Here is a 21,283-nt window from a genome sequence, read left to right on the forward strand (position 1 = left end):
GCCTGAAAAGGAGCGTGACTGAGTGGAATTCTTTTTCTGAAGGGGGGGATAAGTAGGAGGGTGTTGGAGCTTCTCAGCGATCGCGTGCAGCCTGCTTTGGTCAGTTTGTTGGAGAGGTATGTCGGTGTGTTTTGGTGGAGGATTTTGTGTGTAATGCAGGCTGTTTTATAAGTGGATCTACCTTCAATGGGGAGCCATTTAAGGGATTTAAGGGCGGGAGAGATGTTCAAATCGTTTGCAGTCTGTGATAAGCCTAGCCGCAAGGTTGAGCACAGATTTAAGAGGTGCCAGGTGGGTTTTGGGAATTCCGGTGAGGGTGGCATTGCCGTAATCAATGCGCGAAAGAACAAGCGATTGGACTGCCAGTTTAAAGTCATCAATTGGGGTGAAGGGCTTAATTTTCTTAAGTTTACGGAGGGTAAAGAGGGCTCCTTTGGCAGAGTTGTTGAAGTGTACGTTGAGAGTTAGGTGGTTGTCAAGGGAGATGCCCAAGGATTTGACTGAGGTCGCTAGGGACAAGGAGCAGTTGAGGGCGTTAAGGTCTGTGATCCACTTTTGGATAGGGAGCTGGTTGTTTTTTGGGGAGAAAAGAATAATTTCAGTTTTTTTTGGGTTAAGTTTGAGATGGTTCGAGTGGAACCAGGCTTGAATTTTGACGAGGGTGTTGTTGAGGTGGAGGATGTCAGCATGGGTTTTTATCTTATGGTAGAGTTGTGTATCGTCAGCGTAGAGGTGATAGTTAATCCCTGCTTGTTTGAGAATGAGGGTGAGAGGTTCCATGAAGAGGTTAAAGAGAGAGGGAGATAGTATGGATCCTTGTGGAACTCCTAGAGAGATGGGGGAGGGGTTGGAAAGGCAATTGTGGATTTTAATTTGCTGAGCGCGGTGTTGCAGGTATGAGACAAACCAATTATGAGTCATGCCATTAAGGCCGAATCGTTCTTTAAGGACTTTGAGAAGAACAGAGTGGTTAACGGTATCAAACGCTGCGGAGAGATCGAGGAGGATCAATAGGACTAATTTGCATATAGCCAAGTTCTGAGCTGGGATGGTGCAGTGAGCTAAAAAACGGTGATGGATAAAGCCCTGATCTTTGGACTGGGTACGAGTGGTCTGCTTAATTCAGACACTCTGTTCATCACCACCCCCTTTTCTGAATCATTTTTGTCCACCATAAGCGTGGAAGCGTATACTCAAATGTGAGTCCCTAGCTCATTGCACCATCAGGATTCAAGCAAGCCGGGCCGAAGACAGCTGAAATGCCAGAAACCGGTCCCCGGTAGCTTGTTTCCTTCCCAGTATAAGAATTGGCTTGGTAGTTTGGTCTGCCCTGTTCCCATGATGCACTGGGCCAGGGTCAGACTAATTTGCATATAGCCAAGTTCTGAGCTGGGATGGTGCAGTGAGCTAAAAAACGGTTATGGATAAAGCCCTGATCTTTGGACTGGGTAAGAGTGGTCTGCTTAATTCAGACACTCTGTTCATCACCACCCCCTTTTCTGAATCATCCTGGGGGAGGAGGCATGACACCTCTGCCCAATATGTGCATTGTTTCTTTCTTGTCCCAGAGAGCAGGGGCTTCCTGCCCAGGGGTCCAGAAACAGGTCTGGTGGTGGCCTGGTGCCTACAGCCGGCCAGAGACCACACCAGGGATAGTAGTGATTCAGGGGCACACGGTACAATAAATCCCCACACTGGCATCATTGTAGATTTATTGCAAAGAGTAGTTTGGTACCTCACACTCCTATATTTAGTGGAGCCATCATGGTGCTTTAGAACGCGAGTTGTTGAGTTCCCAATCCATGTTCTCTGTATGGCTTCACTCACGCTTACAATATTGGGAAATGGTGCCCAATATTATAGGGGCATATCTGCTCATGCAGAGATGCCCTCACCTGTAGTATAGTGCACCCTGCCTTAGGGCTGTAAGGCCTGCTAGAGGGGTGGCTTACCTATGTTATCAGGCAGTGCTAGTTGGCATGGCATCCAGGCAGGGTACCATGTCAACTTCGTTGTTTTCTCCCTCATAGGGATATGCAGGCTGCAGTGGCATGGTCCCAGTGAGGGCGTGTCAAGGGACTCTTCAGCTCAAATGGTCTTGGTCCCCTGAGTACCATTTACTAGGGACTTACAGAGAGGCAGAAGTGCTAATTGGGGTTTGTTTTAGGGAAGCAGCACCGGCACAGGGGACCTGGTTTGCAGGGACTGTGTACCCTACATCGGAAACCACTTCAAAACAAGGTAGAAATAGGGGCTAACCATGCAAAAAAGGCACTTTCTCACAATATCCTTTTTGAGTCTCTTGTCAAATATTGCTTATGTGTGTGCAATAAATTACTTACACTCTTCTGTGCTAGGCCTAATGCTGCTCGGCCACACTAACACTAATAGAGCATCTGGGGTTTGCATTGTGCCCTGTACACTTCTTGGGTAATTGCTGGACTCTATGCACAATATAAACACCTAGTGGTATGTAATATACAGAGCCAGTTCTACATCACCCCAAGTCCAACAGTCCAGTAAGCCGTTGCTACGTGACACTATCTAGTTTAGGATAACAATACCGCTTGAAGTCCACAATAAGTGTATTTTATTTAGGACTTCAGAACTCCAAAAGTACTTACCCAATTACGATGACCATGGTGTCTAAATTCAAATAAAAATCTGTTATTTTTATAAATTGGTATCCGATTTCTTTGAGTGTCTCGTATACCGAATCTGTGAGTGCAATAAATGCTTAACACTACCCTCTGATAAGCCTAAACTTCTCGCCCACACTACCACAAAAGAGAGAATTTGTGTTTGTTAATTGTGTTTCTGTAAACCAATAAGGGTTGCCTTGACCCTCTGCACAGTGTACCGCATTTTGGTACTCTATATAAAGAGCCAGCCTCAGATAGATGGATGGATATGAGAGGGCAGGCAGTCTTTTGGGTCTGTTGAGTGGTCTACGCTCCCACCCACCACCACATGGGGCACTGTGCCAGCAATTGGCACTCTTGTACTGTAAGTGATGGCATTTTACTTGGTCGCATGCACATCTGCCTAAAACGAAGTGCCCTTTGGAGGTAGGGCTGCTGGTCCACTATTTTACCATTGCTTTTTTATTTCCCTTCTTTGTCCTTTATTTATTTTTAAGTCATCTTTGTATGTTTATGTTGTAGGTAACATCCAGTTTTTTTTTTTTCAAGTTACAGCATTTACAAGCAAATACCTTGTTCTTAATGGCAAAAAGAATCCTATTTCCTGTAATTTACTTTGATTGAAAAGTTTCAATACCTGTTCTAATTACACTTTCCTGCTGGGAAGTACTTTTACTGTTCTCTTAAAATTGTATGCGGATAATTAAAAAAAAAAAAGGATTACATTATTCATTGTAGGCATATATTTGCCATGTTTCAGCAGTGGCAAAGAATGTTTTATTTCTCCATTTTTTTGCCACATTTGCCCACTCCCATAATAAAAAATTTGGGCAAGACCGTTTTGCCTTACCAGTGCTTTGTTACACTTGTGGTTCCAGTATTTCCCTAGAGCTTTGTTTGATGGGGTACATTTTGCTGCTTCACAATTTTTTTTACAGTTGCCATGGATCTTTCCTAGGTAGTAGAATAATTACGTTTTTGGATGACTAGAATTGAGTGTTTGAGAGTTTTTTTTTATTAAAGAGCAAATGAATGTCTCAGAAAATAGCAAGCATTCGCTGAAAATGTGTGCCATGTTGAAATCTCTAACCCAGTCATTTTTGTCTGCTTGCTATTTTTGACTTGTACTTTTGCCTCCTCCTCCTGAATTCTTCAGTCTGCTTTTTAGGGCTTTACCAGCTTGCCTTATTCACCTGTTGCTCCTTAGGTTAGGTCTAGCATGCTTTTTTTCAGCTGGTGCTTTAGTGCAAGTGATTTATAATATGTTGGTAACCCATAGGACCACCCTCAGATGGCCCTCTTCCCAACTTCCCTAAAATATCGCTCAGCAAGACTGTCAGTTTAAAGAAATTGACCAACATCACACCATAACAATAAACTGTATCTGCTACTTCTGACAAATATGACAACATTTGTAATACTCTGCATCATCTGCAAAGCAAGGGTGGACTGCAGGCCAAAGTACTTAGAAATTTTATTCCTAAACTACACACAAACTGGCACCCTGAGATTCACCAAATAAAAGATGATTTCTCCAAGTCTGATTCAGCACTGGAAAGCAAGTTCAATTCCCTGAAATTGTGGACCTTAATGTCTACTTGAGTCCAGATTGCAATGTACATGGTACTTCTGGATATGGAGAGTTAATTTTGTTTATTTAATGTGTATAATTTTAATAGAATTTCAACATCTAGCTCACCGGTGCTATGAAGTGGCCCCACGTCACAAGTTAGTGCTTACAAACCTAATATTTATTTAGACATTCTTTTGGCTAAGACAACAAGCTTTTTGTCCGCTAACAATCTTATAACCTTCTGTGGCAGACATTGGTAGCCCTGTATACATTTGCTACTGGCTGTTGTACTTCTAGAAAGTGTGAGTTTTCTGGATGCATAAGTATGTGATCCCACACTGTTTTTCTGTTGGTTTCATGCAATTACAAGAACACACAGGCCAACCAGATTAGTACATCCTTATCATTATCTGGAATGGACTGTTAATCAGTTAAAGATAATAAATATAGTGGTTTTTATTGCAGTGTTTATTAGCTGCATTTAACCGTTAAACCTTAAAATGGAGCGACGATTGCCACAATTTTTTTAGAGGGTCAGATAAGAGTGCTACCTTATGCCAATGTTGGATCCTGAAGACCTTTTTTAAATTAAAATAAAATAGATGAACCACCTTAAAGATATTTGAGATCCTCTTTAAATTAGTGGAAGCTAATTCAGTAAGATAATTTATTGGGCTGAGCACGCCTAGATGGAGAGGTTTAAAACTCCCACTAATGGGCATATCTCTATTTAAGAATTGTTGTGTTAAAATTTTTTTGTGTTCAGTGCAATACAGATGTAACACATGTTCATTACCACCTGTTCCTAATTGTGTTTCAGGCAGCAGAAGATGACGACGTGCAAATCGCTGATGACAGCTCCTCCGATTCTGGTTCCATTTCAGGCCCAGATTTTAACTACATTCTAAATATGTCCTTGTGGTGCCTCACAAAGGAGAAAATTGATGACCTGGTCAAACAAAGAGATTCAAAAGTATGATCTTTGCTTACCTTTAAACAAATGATATTGCATATCTTTTGCAAATAAGTTCTTCTCTTTTATTTATAGAAGTTTTAACTTTGTGTGTGAAGATCCCACTACCTGGTGAAGCATAAGAATGCAATGGTGAAGAAGTGAATGATAAAATGTACTTTGCAACTTGATGTCTGTACACAGTCTAGTTCAACAAGTTTTAACAAGTTTTTTATCTTTTGTAGGCAAAAGAACTTAATGACTTGAAAAGAAAATCTTCATCGGACCTTTGGAAAGAGGACTTAGCAGCCTTTGTAGAAGAACTTGATGTAGGTTTCAACACAAACTCCCAGTTATTTATGAAGCGCTTTCTATTAGGTAGAAGAATTTGTTGTAAACATTGAGCTGGAGTAGTCTAATGCTGCTGAGACACTCTGCTTCTTTATTCATAAAATATGCTTTCATTGGGATGCCTTGTCTAAGCAGAAATTTGAAGTTCTCTCACATCCTGCTTTGCCCTTGTTTGGGAAGGGTGAATATCATGGTTTAAGAGTTTCTAAGGCACTGTAAATGTCAATTGTTCGAGTTACCATTTCTTTGCCAGTTTTTGCTGCCAAGTTCTTTGTTCTATTTAGTCTGTGGTCTAATTTGTAAAAATATGTTCTGGTACACTGGAATGTTATCTTTTATATGCTATTCTGTATCTCAAATGTCACAAACTCATTTCTGTTGAAAGTTAGTAGCCAGATATAGGAATTGTATTCCGCATTTGCTTTATTTGAGAATTTAAAAAAAGCTGCTGCTGTTATTTAATGCTTCAAAACCCAGCCAGTTAGCTCCATGAACCTGGCTTTGTTTTGTTGTAAGTATATATTTGAAAATATTTTTCATGAATTGCCTTAATTTCATGGCTTTTAAACACCTATTTAAATTTTGTATTCTAAACAATGTGCAGTACAAAGAGAAGCATTCCACTTTTATTTGCTCCTTTTTGTAATATTCTTACATCCAACAACTAGCAGACACTTATAAAAAAAGCTTGTGCTTGAGATCTAAAAGACATTTTAAGAGATATTCCTTTTGCTGCAAAAGTTATAGGATTTAATTTGAGAAAAGTAATACAGAGTACATGGACAAAAACATGTTAGCAGAAGTTGACTGGGCGATATAGTGCTGACATTTTTGGGGCTTTTGCTCCTTATGTTATTTGAAAATAACTCCCTCTACCTTTATTCAGACAGAAGAAATTATTTAACTCATTCTTCCAGACCCCTCTGCGTGGCTTCACTAGGTTGATTGCTGTTTGTCATCACCTTAATTGGAGAAATACTTGTTTTACCCCTCACACAGTTCCCAACGCCTTGTTGAATCTAGCCCAAGAACCGATTTGGTTCAGTGTTCCTTAGAAATGCCCCACTTTACTGAGTGATGTACTGCTCCGGTATGTATCCAGTTAGTGGTGGAAATACCTGCATGAAATGAGTAACTTTCACCAATACAAATCAATAAATAAACCAATTGATTACCCAATATTCTTAACAACGGGCCGCCCCTAAAAGAATGAAATAATAAAAACTAACAAATAAGCTATTTACTGCTCCAAAGAGCTAAATGAAATCAATATGCTTCAGTCCTTAACTTGGCTACATCACCATACAGAGAGAAAAATGTACAAGAATCACATGTTTGCTACTAAATCCATATAGAGTTGCCTAAAAGTTGACCAAAAATCCATGCTTTGTCATGTCTTATCTCTAAAACTAGCCAATTAGTCACCTCTTCTCTGCTGGAAATGCTTCTGCTGCTACCGAATGAAGTTGATAACTTGCCTGCTCCACAAACATTTCCCCCCCTTCTTTATAAACTGAATTCATTGACCGTTTCTGCTTTTTCTTTTTTTAAATCAGAGATTCTCCTCTTTGAACCCCTGATGTTTAAAATAATAACTTGCCGTGCTCATTCCTTGTTTGGATCAACATCCAGGATCTGGAAACTACATCCTTTGTGCTTTTTCACCTCACTTCTCCTTTTGTCTTTTTTATTTTTAACCGCATCGCTGCTGCAGTGATTTTTGCACTGTGCGGCTGTTTTCCCTTTTCCGCGTTACATGACGAGCTCAGCTCGTCATCAGCACACGCCACCCGTGGCTGATGACGAGCTGAGCTCGTCATCAGCATCGAAGGGGTTAAAAAACATTTCGGCTAGTCTCTACTATTCTGTACTGCCCATCTCTTTGCATTTTCTACACGACCTGACTCACTATGCCGGACCTATTTCTGCATTTTAATTGCATTGACTTACTCTTGAAGAAATGGTTATACATCGTATTCACTTTCCTCCTCAGTATGTTGTTAGTGTGAGAAGGTGGCCTGATATGCAGTGCTCACTATTCTAGTGAACACTATGTATCAGTCCAGCAACCCTTATTGATGATTGGTTGTAAGTCAACCTTATAGACCAGCTATCCTAGTAGCGTGGATACGAGCAGTCTAAGGCTAAAGACTCGAGAGGGCGTGTTAAGCCAGCTGTTTACCACACATATACCCCTTGAATACCAAGTGAAAGGACACCACACAAGTGTTATGAAAATAAACAGTTATTTATTTAAAGATCACAACAGCCCTGTACTCTTTATGAGGACAGGGTACTAAGCACAAACCAAAACTCTTACAAAAATACTTAAGTTAGCACAGTATATACAAATGCCCGAGGGGCACGGAAAACCATATACTCTGAAAGTGGAATGCGAAATTCCTAGCAGGTAAGTACAGTACTAATAGCTTTTGGAATCGCTAGGACTTGACTAGGGAATCGTTAGATTACTTCTAGGAGGCCTAGGGGACTCGGGTGCAGTGTGTGCACTCTCACGCGAGATGCGGGACAAAAGTCTATGGTAGCTAGGAAATAGAAAGTTAGTGTTCTCGGGCGAACCCGACCTGGTAGGGAGAAAACGAAAGTAGATTCTGACCCTTGGATAGTGAGGCTATGCTGGGGCACCGAAATGCCGAAGTTACCTAGCCCAGGGGCTGCAGCTGCATAGGTCTGAAAAGACGTCGGGAATCCTCGTAGACGGACCAGGAGCCGGAAGAAAAGATGCTGGCCGGTGACCAGTGAAGAAAGTTCAGTCGGATCCAAGCCTGGATCTTGAAGATAGATGACACCTGAAAGCAGAGGGGACCAAGTTCGAGACTACTAGCCAGTAGTCAGTGGGCACCAGGAGGGCACCGGATGGTAGCCACCTCGACAAGGTGAGTGGGTGACGCTTGACTCGAAGATCTCACGGACCAGGAGGCGTTGTCGGCGACCAGGATGGAGGATCGAGCTGTCCCACGAAGATAGAAGCTGTCGGCGTCGCTGGACCCAGGATGGGGCAACAAAGCCTTGGCAAATTCAAGCCCACGCGGTGGACCTAAAATGGCGTCTGGAGTGGACCAGGAGGGTCCGGGGTGCCTCTCTTGAAGAAGGAAGCAAGGGCCAGCCTGGAGCAACCAGACCAGCAGTCGTGAAGTCGTTGGGCGTCGTTCAGAGGGCCACAAGCCAGCCGGCTAGTAGCCAAACAACGCGGTGCACAGCAAACAGCAGAAGGGCCCCACGCAGATCGTGGAGATGCAGGGGGGCTGCTCTTGGGTGCTGGAGCTGCGCAGGGTCGGGGCTTCTCGGACCCCAAAGCACTCACCAGTGGAGGACACGGTGGGCTTGCAGTAAAGATGTCGTGCAGTCTTGGCGATCGTCGGTCCCTTGAGGTCTCGTCGCACTCACGGGTCTCAGCTTGGCTGTAGAGGTGAGTAGAGGTCAGAGGTGCCAGGGAAGCCGGGTCTCGTCGAGCTGGGTCGTCGGATTCGTGATGAAGGACTTGCAGCAGACTGCAGTGTTCTTTAGGATGGTGCCTGCGGATGCAGGGTGACTACTCCTTAGCCACAAGGGAGAATCTTGAAGAAGAAATCGTGAAGTCCTTTCGAAGAAAGTGGTATCTTGATTCCAAAGATGATCTAATTTTAACAGGGGGCCCGCTCCCATCTTTATACTAAAAAAGGGGGCTGACCCGGTGACTAGGTCCTGCCTATGGGTGGGACTAGGTGGGGGGTGGTTACACCCCTCAGCCATGCCGGACTTCCCCAGGCCAGGGGCTGGTGTGCCCCTGGAACTGGTTCAGACCGGCCTATGCGTAGTGAGCACCGGGGTGCCACTCAGCAGTCACCTTCCTGTAAAGCCCTGCCTACCCAGGATACACAAAACCATGTCTGGGACGGTGCTAGAACCGCCCCTGACAGGAAACCCTTTGTCCAGGCTCCCCTCACTGGGAGGACTCCCAGCTGCAGGGGGTCAGACTTGTGTCTGTGGTGGCAGCATCCATTTTGTGGAGCTGAGGCTTCAGTTAACTTTAACCGGGGTTCACAGTTACATACATGTCGTGCCCCTCTAGAAGGGTGGAATGCTAACCCCGTCGCCAGAATTGGCGAGGGGTTAGTATTCCAATTCGTATGACACCTTACTCGACATGTTTTGATAAAGCAATACCAAAGTTAGCATTTAACCGCGAGGATTATAATGCACTTAAGAGTATATGGTATGCGATATCATGGAACAGCTATTAGGACTTGATTCCGCAAGCTGCAGACAGGCTCAGCTCATGCCAGAGCACCATCTCACATGATTCCAAGCACTCTGCCTTCAGGATTGTCAAGGCCTGCCATAGGAGTGACTGATAGGAATCTGTGTGTCCATTTTAGGGTTAGGTATAGGTATACTACACCTACAGCAAAGGGTGATTACACGACTTTGCCCCAGCTGTCATGCAGCCAGTTGTGTCAAATTTAGGAGGCCAGCCAGGGGTGGCATAATACATGCTGCAGCCCCTGGCAGCCCTGGGTACACCCATGCCCTGAGTTACAGGGTCTGATAGGGTGGCCCAGTACCAATTGGAAATGTACCTAGGGTACATGGAATCCATTTTAAAGAGAGAGCAGTAGGCCTGGGGTCCTGATTGGCAGGATCCCAGGTCGACTATGTCCAAAACCAGCTAAAACACAGGGCAAAAAGTTGGGGGCAACCATAGTCAGGATGTACCTTCCTACACAACCCCCCCCCAAACGAAAGGAGATAAGGCTATCCTTGTCCAGGTAAGCCTCTATTACCTAAGTGGCCAGATAAGGAAGGACCAGCTCTGGCTTGGTTCCCCCCTGTGTCATGGTCCACTAGGCAACCCCTCACCCTAAGGGTATCTGAGGGTCTCCACCATAGGGAATCTCTGTCTCTGGTGTGTCTTGGGAAAGAAGAAGGCTGATGTTGGGATGGAGTGCTGAAGTGAGGCTCCTCTACCTTTGGGCTCAACTTCCTCCAATCACCATCCATCATATGTGCCTTTCTTTCTTTAGCTGAGATGCACTGAGCTCTCAGGGTCAGCCTCTGGCTACCTAAAGCTGGAGGCTGAGTCCCTCTGTTTGGCTTACTGGAGGGACAGGTCAGGTCTGGGGTTTTTAGGCCCCATGTCTGGCTGTGCCTAACAGTGTCCAGCTGTGGGAGTTCCCTAACTACTTTTAAGGGGGATCCCTCAGGAGTCTGTTCTATTTTCACTTGGCTAGGTTTTCCAGCTTCAGTGATCCTAATCTGTTGATTAAGGGGTTCTTTTGGACAGGGGGCCCTTTGGGGTCCACCACTGGCCTCCCTGTTCTCTTCAGCCCTGGGCTGACTGAGACAGGGTAGAGAGGTGCAGGTTACCTGCTCCAGACTGGGTCCCACCTGGGAAGGGTCCCCTGCCATCAGGGGCTCTGCCAGGCTAGGCCTGACTACCTCTGGGGCAGTTCCTTCAACAGGGGTAGAGTCAGTTCCCTGAGGAGGCTGGCTCTCACCTAGTGTCTGGGAGGGGGAAGACTCTTCTTCCTCCTCAATGCTCTCTGTTTGAGTGGAGTGATCCATTGTTTCAGGCTTCACAACCTCACTATCTGTCTGAGTAGAGGCTGAGACCATTTCAACCTTGCCAACCTTTTCAGGAGGGCACTCAGTTTGTGTTTGGGCTGTGACTGTCACAGCCCTCCTATCCTGTTCTGGAAAGTCTGTCTGAGCCTGGGCAGTGGCTACCACTGCCCTTCCAACCTTTTCAGGGAGGACTGGTGCTTGGACTGGGGCTGTAGCTATTACTGCCCCACTAACCTGTCTGGATAGGCCTATCATTCTGGAATGTGTTTCTTGTTCCACCTCAGCCCATGCTGAGAGTTCCAGGTCATTCCCCAGTAAGCAATCTACATGTAGATTATCTGTCACTGCCACTCTCATGGGCCCTGTGACATTACCCCAGCTGAGCTTGACTACTGCCATGGGATGCCTTCTTTTCATTCCATGAATGTCTGTCACCTGATAAGTAAAACCAGGGGTCAGTTGAGCAGAGGGGACCAGATGGTCACTCACCATGGTGAGGCTGGCCCCTGTGTCTCTGAATGCCTCAACTTTCTGACCATTCACTAAAACTTCTTGTCTATACTTGCCCAAAATGTGGGGTCCAGTAGTGAAGTTGGCAAACCCCATGCCAGTCTCACAGACAAGAGTGTGGTCAGGGAACCTGGCTAAGCCATAGTCCTCCTGATTGCCCAAAGTAATGCCCACCACATTCTTGGGGGCACTCCCACCACCTGGGGGATTACCACTAGTGGTAACAGGAGGTTTAGGAGTATTACCTGGGGGTATATTTCCCTTATTACCATTTTTAGGGCAACTGGCATCACTTTTGTAATGACCCACCTGTTTACAGGTATGGCAATAAGGTTTCTTCTGTTCTGAAGGAGTGTTCTGGGACCCACCACCCTTGTTGGAATTTTGGGGCCCTTGGGAAGTCTTCTCTGTGGATTTATCCCCACCCTTCTCTTGAGGCTTGGTTGATTCCTTTTTCTGGTCACCACCCTGGTTTTTAGGCCTAACCCTGGTTCTGACCCATTTGTCTGCCCTCTTACCCAATTCCTGTGGAGAGGTCAACTCAGAGTCTACCAGGTGCTGATGTAATAGCTGGTTCTGACAATTATTTAAGATTTGCTCCCTCATAATTAGATTATACAATCCTTTAAAATCAGTAACCTTACTACCCAGTAGCCAGCCTTCAAAAGCCTTAGTGGCACAATCAACAAAGTCAGCCCAATCTTGAGACTGAGTTTTCTGGGTGTCTCTGAACAGCATCCTGTATTGTTCAGTGGTTAAACCAAACCCATCAACCAGTACATTTTTCAAGACTTGGTAATTGTTAGCATCCTCCACCCTTGTGGTGAGGAGCTTATCTCTACCTTTACCATCAAAGGAGAGCCACAAGATAGCTGCCCACTTACTTTGGGGAACACCCTGCACAGTGCAGGCTCTCTCCAAAGCAGTAATCCATTTGTGGATGTCATCCCCTTCTTTAAAGGGGGGCACTATCTTATTCAGGTGCTTTGTATCAAAACTCCTTTCCCTATTGCTAGGTTTATTGCTGCCACCAGTGGGAACTAGCCCACATAATTCTTGCTCTCTAGCAAGGGCAAGTCTCTCTTTGGCCAGGGCAAGTTCTTCCCTTTCAATCCTCAGTTTGACTGCCCTTTCTTCAGCTTCATACACTCTCCTCTTAGGGGAAGACATTCCTCTGTGAGAAGAGTTGAGAGAGCCATTGGTTCGAAAGGATCTGCTAGAGCCTCTTGATAGAGACATAACTCGTCCATTCCCAATGTTAAGCTGACCTGAGAGTGGGCCCAGGGGTCCCCCAGTACCAAGCTCATGTCTGCTTAAGTTGGACCTGCTTAGTCTACTGACTTCTAGCTGTCCCTTATCTGCCTCATCCCCAGACAACTCATCCTCCTCCTCAGCATCATCTGCCTCATGGAGGGGATGGATATCAAAGGGACCCTGTAAGGAGGGCAAACTTCCATCTGGATTAGAAGGGTCTGGGTTACCAGCCCTACTGACATCATAAGCCTCTAAGAGACCAATCAGAAAGGAAGTGGTGGGGTTAGACCCCTGTTTTAGTTTCCTGAGAGTACACACTTGTCTCATCTCATGGAAGCTAAGAGCAGTATATTTTGAAGGGATGACCTGTGGAGGGTCAACTGACACAAGGGGAGACTCAGTGTTTCCTCCTGTGACCGACATACTGCTTCTAGTGTGGTGTAAGTGATGCACCTACCTACACTATGTGTTACCTACTGGTCCCTTGCTAGAGTTGCAGCCAAGGTGTGCTAAGCCTTGAGGAGCTACAACAGCTGGTTCAGTAGAACTCAGAGTATTCTAAACTTTAGTTATATGTACCTAACAGTACTTATGTGATCTTTCAACAAGATATTCTTAGGATACGTGTGGCAAAACAACAGCAAGCTCAAATCCCAACCGCTGCTCACCAATGTGAGAAGGTGGCCTGATATGCAGTGCTCACTATTCTAGTGAACACTATGTATCAGTCCAGCAACCCTTATTGATGATTGGTTGTAAGTCAACCTTATAGACCAGCTATCCTAGTAGCGTGGATACGAGCAGTCTAAGGCTAAAGACTCGAGAGGGCGTGTTAAGCCAGCTGTTTACCACACATATACCCCTTGAATACCAAGTGAAAGGACACCACACAAGTGTTATGAAAATAAACAGTTATTTATTTAAAGATCACAACAGCCCTGTACTCTTTATGAGGACAGGGTACTAAGCACAAACCAAAACTCTTACAAAAATACTTAAGTTAGCACAGTATATACAAATGCCCGAGGGGCACGGAAAACCATATACTCTGAAAGTGGAATGCGAAATTCCTAGCAGGTAAGTACAGTACTAATAGCTTTTGGAATCGCTAGGACTTGACTAGGGAATCGTTAGATTACTTCTAGGAGGCCTAGGGGACTCGGGTGCAGTGTGTGCACTCTCACGCGAGATGCGGGACAAAAGTCTATGGTAGCTAGGAAATAGAAAGTTAGTGTTCTCAGGCGAACCCGACCTGGTAGGGAGAAAACGAAAGTAGATTCTGACCCTTGGATAGTGAGGCTATGCTGGGGCACCGAAATGCCGAAGTTACCTAGCCCAGGGGCTGCAGCTGCATAGGTCTGAAAAGACGTCGGGAATCCTCGTAGACGGACCAGGAGCCGGAAGAAAAGATGCTGGCCGGTGACCAGTGAAGAAAGTTCAGTCGGATCCAAGCCTGGATCTTGAAGATAGATGACACCTGAAAGCAGAGGGGACCAAGTTCGAGACTACTAGCCAGTAGTCAGTGGGCACCAGGAGGGCACCGGATGGTAGCCACCTCGACAAGGTGAGTGGGTGACGCTTGACTCGAAGATCTCACGGACCAGGAGGCGTTGTCGGCGACCAGGATGGAGGATCGAGCTGTCCCACGAAGATAGAAGCTGTCGGCGTCGCTGGACCCAGGATGGGGCAACAAAGCCTTGGCAAATTCAAGCCCACGCGGTGGACCTAAAATGGCGTCTGGAGTGGACCAGGAGGGTCCGGGGTGCCTCTCTTGAAGAAGGAAGCAAGGGCCAGCCTGGAGCAACCAGACCAGCAGTCGTGAAGTCGTTGGGCGTCGTTCAGAGGGCCACAAGCCAGCCGGCTAGTAGCCAAACAACGCGGTGCACAGCAAACAGCAGAAGGGCCCCACGCAGATCGTGGAGATGCAGGGGGGCTGATCTTGGGTGCTGGAGCTGCGCAGGGTCGGGGCTTCTCGGACCCCAAAGCACTCACCAGTGGAGGACACGGTGGGCTTGCAGTAAAGATGTCGTGCAGTCTTGGCGATCGTCGGTCCCTTGAGGTCTCGTCGCACTCACGGGTCTCAGCTTGGCTGTAGAGGTGAGTAGAGGTCAGAGGTGCCAGGGAAGCCGGGTCTCGTCGAGCTGGGTCGTCGGATTCGTGATGAAGGACTTGCAGCAGACCGCAGTGTTCTTTAGGATGGTGCCTGCGGATGCAGGGTGACTACTCCTTAGCCACAAGGGAGAATCTTGAAGAAGAAATCGTGAAGTCCTTTCGAAGAAAGTGGTATCTTGATTCCAAAGATGATCTAATTTTAACAGGGGGCCCGCTCCCATCTTTATACTAAAAAAGGGGGCTGACCCGGTGACTAGGTCCTGCCTATGGGTGGGACTAGGTGGGGGGTGGTTACACCCCTCAGCCATGCCGGACTTCCCCAGGCCAGGGGCTGGTGTGCCCCTGGAACTGGTTCAGACCGGCCTATGCGTAGTGAGCACCGGGGTGCCACTCAGCAGTCACCTTCCTGTAAAGCCCTGCCTACCCAGGATACACAAAACCATGTCTGGGACGGTGCTAGAACCGCCCCTGACAGGAAACCCTTTGTCCAGGCTCCCCTCACTGGGAGGACTCCCAGCTGCAGGGGGTCAGACTTGTGTCTGTGGTGGCAGCATCCATTTTGTGGAGCTGAGGCTTCAGTTAACTTTAACCGGGGTTCACAGTTACATACATGTCGTGCCCCTCTAGAAGGGTGGAATGCTAACCCCGTCGCCAGAATTGGCGAGGGGTTAGTATTCCAATTCGTATGACACCTTACTCGACATGTTTTGATAAAGCAATACCAAAGTTAGCATTTAACCGCGAGGATTATAATGCACTTAAGAGTATATGGTATGCGATATCATGGAACAGCTATTAGGACTTGATTCCGCAAGCTGCAGACAGGCTCAGCTCATGCCAGAGCACCATCTCACATGATTCCAAGCACTCTGCCTTCAGGATTGTCAAGGCCTGCCATAGGAGTGACTGATAGGAATCTGTGTGTCCATTTTAGGGTTAGGTATAGGTATACTACACCTACAGCAAAGGGTGATTACACGACTTTGCCCCAGCTGTCATGCAGCCAGTTGTGTCAAATTTAGGAGGCCAGCCAGGGGTGGCATAATACATGCTGCAGCCCCTGGCAGCCCTGGGTACACCCATGCCCTGAGTTACAGGGTCTGATAGGGTGGCCCAGTACCAATTGGAAATGTACCTAGGGTACATGGAATCCATTTTAAAGAGAGAGCAGTAGGCCTGGGGTCCTGATTGGCAGGATCCCAGGTCGACTATGTCCAAAACCAGCTAAAACACAGGGCAAAAAGTTGGGGGCAACCATAGTCAGGATGTACCTTCCTACAGTTAGTACTGACTGTTCTACTAAATTCTGAAGCATTGTAGTGTAAATTTTATGCCTCTGTTTTATCTTACTGTGTGTGTCTTAGTAATTTAGTAATATTGCCCAGTGTTTTAACTTTTCACTGTAATTTCAAGTCCTCAATCTACTTAAGCTGCATTTCGCTATGCGAAGTGCTGTGCTATACCCCAGGGTTTGTCTGTGCTATATGAAGCCACAATACAAACAAATAGAAATTACAGGTTCATGTTTATTTGATCTTTTCTAGATATTTCAGTTCTCATTATTTCAGGTTTTTAAAGTAAGTGTAATTCGGCCCTTGATATTTTGCAGCTGGTGTCATACTATACCCGTGCCTATCTTGCCCTTTTTGTCAGCGTGGGAACAGTTGTCATGAACTGCTGAATCAGACTAAGTTAGAATTTAGAGTGCAGGGTCCCATTGGGCCTTGGTGATAACTTGCAATAATCCTTGATGCCTCTCTGATGCGTCTTCCAAAGACTGATTATGTGTTGGTATTCATTTGCTATATATACACCGGCTGCTACAACAATCTATGGATGAGACATTGTAAATAAGTAAACTTGTGCTCTTACTTGTGGAGCAGTTTGAAATTGAAACAGTTGGCATGAAAGGTATAGTGAAAAACAAGCATTATTATTCATAAGCTGTAGTTCAGAACTGAACGGTTTCACAATTTAGCCTGTTGACTGCAACTGTGTAGGAGGCCATGATACTCAGCTTATTGTGGGTTTCATGTATTTCCTTCTTTCCATACTTCAACCTTTATTATATTACGTGGAATAGTGTTTTAAGCGATCTACATTACCCTGATGAACACAGCGCTGCTTTGTTTACCAAGCCTGTACAGTGCTCTGCTTTGTTGTCTGCATTTTGTCAATTTTCTGTCCATGTTTAATTTCCCTGCTGTATTGCCGGCCTGTGTCCGTTTTAGACCAGTGCAGGTGTAATGTTGACATTTATAGATGTGCACAACATATTTGTTTTATATGGTTTAAAGGGGACCAGCGACCCCAAAAAGCAGTTTGGTGAAGATAATTGGTCTGTTTTCACTAACCATTATTTTCCACTATTTGTTGCTGCATAATGTATTTGTGCACCATTAAATACTTTCTTTGATTTTTAGAACTTACTGAAATTTACAACTGTGCATGTTTATTTGTTTTTTAATTCCCCTTCAAAAATACTCATTCTCAGAAAGTTGAAAACCAGGAGAAAGAAGACATTTTGGCAGGGTTTATAGGCAAAGCAGTAAAAGGCAAGGTTGGAAAACCAAAGTTTAAGAAGATGCAGTTGGAGGAGACAATGCCTTCCGATTTGGGTAGGAGAGTAATTCCAGAGGTGACATCTGCAATGAAGGCCGATGCCAGCAAGAAGTTGATGAAGAAGAAGAAGGTTGGTTCCAATTAAAGTTCTTTTTTTACCTTGGACAGTTTCCAAACCTACTGATATGATTATTCTGACAAAATAAATGTATAGACCAAAGTTATTACCACAAACTTAGCTTGGCTATTAGTGGTTAATTTAATTCCCCGCATTTTATATTCAGAGAGTGTTCAATCAGTAATTGCATAAGATTAAAAAAAATTGGCTGTACTTAAATTTCTCCTTGATATGTTTGCATATTTTTTAGTTTGCCAGCATGCAGTCTGCCTACTCAAATACTACTACTTGACTGCAAATGTCTGCTGTGAGTTCATCCGCATGTATTAGAAGACACACATTTTAGAGTGTCAGATGAATCTAGATGTTTTATACAAAATTGGGTGGCAGCAAGGTGTTTGGAGCTAAGCAGAGTTATATGATAGAAACTGTAACCTTTGCACCCAGTACCTCAACCTGAAGAACTTACCTATTTTTTCCCTACAAGGAAACACCACCCAACCAAATAAATAGGCTTGAAAATGAAGCGTAATCGTATATTTAGTATCTGGAAGGGGATAGCCCAACAAGCCAGGCAGACATTTGTAGTCTGTATCTGTTGAATAATCCAGAAGAATTGGTTCAGCAATAAGATGGTTTAATAAACAGCAGCACAGCAACATGTACACCAGTCTCTTGGATCAGGAACAGTGCAACTGACCAGAAGCCAAGAGCATAGTGTTCTAAGAACACTCAAAGAATAACATGTAGGATTTAAAGGTACAGGGAATAAGCAATAGAAAAGGATGTAACAGTATCCTACAATAAGAGTACTTTCTAGGCTCATGCTTTGGAGTTACTTGGTGGAGGAAGTTCGATTTTTAATTTAGAAAAGCTTGCTTCTAGTATGAGACGTTGAGGCAATGGATTTCAACATTAAACTCCTATTTGGGTAAGTCTAATGCCCCCTGCAGTAGATTGGTTGCTTACATTTTGGAAGAGTGTAGGAAGCTGCCTCTTTATGTGATGTATCAAGAACCTGATATACCATGTATAGAGTCCAGCTGTTCCCTTATGAGTGGACATGGGGTTGCAATGCAGTCCCAAGGTGCTCATTTGGGGGCTAGTGTGGTCAAACAGCCTTAGGCTTAACGCAGAGGAGTATTTGCAATCCACACTGTCGATACATCAGCGAGGTCACACGTCTCAAAAAAGAGATCCACACCAATTTATAAAAATAGCAAGTATCTTTATATGTTCAAGCATCAGAGAAAAATCGGTCTGATAAATACATTTTCAAATATAAATTATTTTCCCTTTGAAAAGTTAACACAGTGCAATTTCTGAGTTCCGCAATGTTATCCTATGGAAGGCAGAACAAGTTCTGCAAACGGGTATAGTACAGCAACTTACAAGACCAAGTTCCAGGAGTTAAGGTGAGTGGTGGGCAAGGTCCAAAGCAGCACCAACAGAACACCACCAGTGACACGAGGGCTCCGGGTGCAAAACTGCATCGGGAGCTCAATGGATTTCAATTAAAATTGGCAGAAAAAGGCTGCAGGCTCTAGCCAGGAGGCTTGTTGGGCTGAACCAACAAATTGGCACAGGCCTTGTGATACTTGGGGTAACCTTTAGGCCACTTCTCCAAGGCCCAGGGGGATGGGTGCAGAGGTGTCCTTAGGCGTTGGATTTTCTTACAGGGAGCAGTTGCTGTTGAGGGGGCCTGCAAGCAGAGGCTGCAGGTGGCGTCAGAGTCTACCAGGGGTGAATCCACGATGGACTCTGGCTTTGGAAGGCCGGGGGACCTTGTTGACACCAGTAGCCTACTTCAACTTGGGCCAGAGGCGACTGGTCCAGTGATAGCTTCTGGTGTAGAGTTTTGGCAGTTCCGGAGGCCTCAGAGTCTTCTCTTCTGGAGTTTCTTCAGAACAGGTCTGCTACTTACGGGAGGTCTTGAGTCTTTTTTGAAGGCAGGCAGTCCTCCCAGGTCTCTGGAGTCAGCAGGAGAGGTCGACTTTGGTGCAGTTTTCGATGGAGGCAGACAGACCGTCAGTGTTGGTACCAGTTCAGCTGCTTCTTCTGTGCTCTCTGCTTTTTTGGCTCTTCAGTGTCCTTTCTCTTCTTAGATCCTCAGAATCTGTTTCTCTGGTGCTAGGGACCCCCCTCAATACTGAATTTAGGGATGTTAGGGGAAAGTGGGGTAGTATCAAATGGGCAACTGACCCTTAGGGTCACTACCCCCTGCATGACCATTTTTAGTGGGAAGTCAGTATAACCCTGTCCCAGAATTCCCAAGTATGATATCACAAAGCTGGATACTAATAAAAAATATTGTCCACCTCACTGTAACCCACATCTGATAGAGACTACTAGCCGCAGATTCCTTAATAAGGATTTATCCCCAGGCGTGAGACTGGATCTGGAAACTTTTTGCCACAGCAACCCTGCGTGCCGGGGAGGACAGCATCACGTCACTCCGCCCAGGCGTAGTCCGCGTACATGACATCAGCGAGGTCACATAAGTCCCACCCCGGCACACCTAAGCCATTTTTTTCCTTTTCCGCGTGCAACGAGGCTCCGGTACGTGCTCTGGGCCTGCGTAGGCCTTTCCCCTTCGCTATTGCGTGTGTTTGCGGGAACAGTGTGTGGATGCCTTCGGGCTTTAAGACCTGCTTGTCTTGTGGACGCCTGATGTCGGTGACGGACACTCACCTCATTTGCATGTGGAGCTTAGGGGAACATCACAACTCCAAAGTCGCAGCGGAAGCGCCGGATGAAACCTCTCTGCTCGCATGTCCAGATCAGCTTCATCACCTCGATCAGCTTCTGTGGAAGGGTTTTCGAAGCCGCCGTTGTCGTCCTGGTCTTTCTCCTAAGCCGCAAGAGCATTGCTCACCTGTCGGTAAGTGTTGCTGTTTGTTCCCGAGGGCTGGTTTCTGGCCTGTGGGGGCGTGGGCTCTCAGTGGGTGATGCGGCCCTGCGACTCCCCCCCCCCCCCCCCCCCCCATATCCACCGTTTCCCGGTGTGGGGGCGTCGAGAACCCAGATGGAGACAAATGCAGCGGCTTTGCAGGCCTCGCTGGCTTAAATTCCTCCTCCTCCCCCCCCCCCCCCCCCCGGGACGTCTGCGGATCCCTTGCGTTGTGCGTGGCTCCGGGCCGACTGGTTCGGATCCAGGCTTGGAGGATGTGGTGCTGTTGGGTTGCGGCCCTTCGGAGGTCCCTCCTTCAGACCACGGCGCCTCTGCTTCGCCGCAAACTCCTGCGGGATTACCTGTGGTGTCGCGGGAGGTCGCCGGGGCTTGGGTAGCATCCCCAAGCCCCTCTCAGCCCTATGGACAGGCGGCGATCTTGTCTGAGGCAGAGGTGACGTCGCCACGGCCCCGGCAGCTGCTGGCCTGGGCGGCGCCACAGTGGTCAGTGGACCCTCTCGTCCCATCATGGGTCGAGGCTGGGACTCCTCGTCCCTCCCCCGGGTCCCTTCAGTCCCTTTAGTCCCTTCATGCAGGCGGCTGCCCATTCGGAGGTCGAGTCTGCCCTGGCGCCGCCGTGGGGGTCGGCGGGCCCCTCTTACCCTCTCATGGGTCCCGCCTGGCGTGGGACTCCTTGTCACTCCCTGGGTCCCCTTCGTCCTTCCACGAAGCCTCTGCCTCATCGGAGGTCAAA

The 21,283-nt window shown here is 46.3% G+C and overlaps 1 protein-coding gene across 4 annotated transcripts in view; it reads left to right on the forward strand.

The window, feature by feature from the left end:
* TOP2B (DNA topoisomerase II beta) overlaps positions 1-21,283 on the forward strand; it is a 683,650-nt gene that overhangs the window by 566,360 nt on the left and 96,007 nt on the right. For all 4 annotated transcript variants that reach the window (XM_086942134.1, XM_086942133.1, XM_086942135.1 and 1 more), the window contains exons 26-28: positions 5,036-5,188; positions 5,413-5,496; positions 17,454-17,651. In XM_086942134.1, the coding sequence (XP_086798260.1) occupies positions 5,036-5,188; positions 5,413-5,496; positions 17,454-17,651 (435 nt within the window). The remainder of the gene's footprint in view (positions 1-5,035; positions 5,189-5,412; positions 5,497-17,453; positions 17,652-21,283) is intronic.

Source organism: Lissotriton vulgaris, chromosome 10, assembly GCF_964263255.1.
Source record: "Lissotriton vulgaris chromosome 10, aLisVul1.2, whole genome shotgun sequence".
In the NCBI taxonomy this organism is placed as follows: Eukaryota; Metazoa; Chordata; class Amphibia; order Caudata; family Salamandridae; genus Lissotriton; species Lissotriton vulgaris.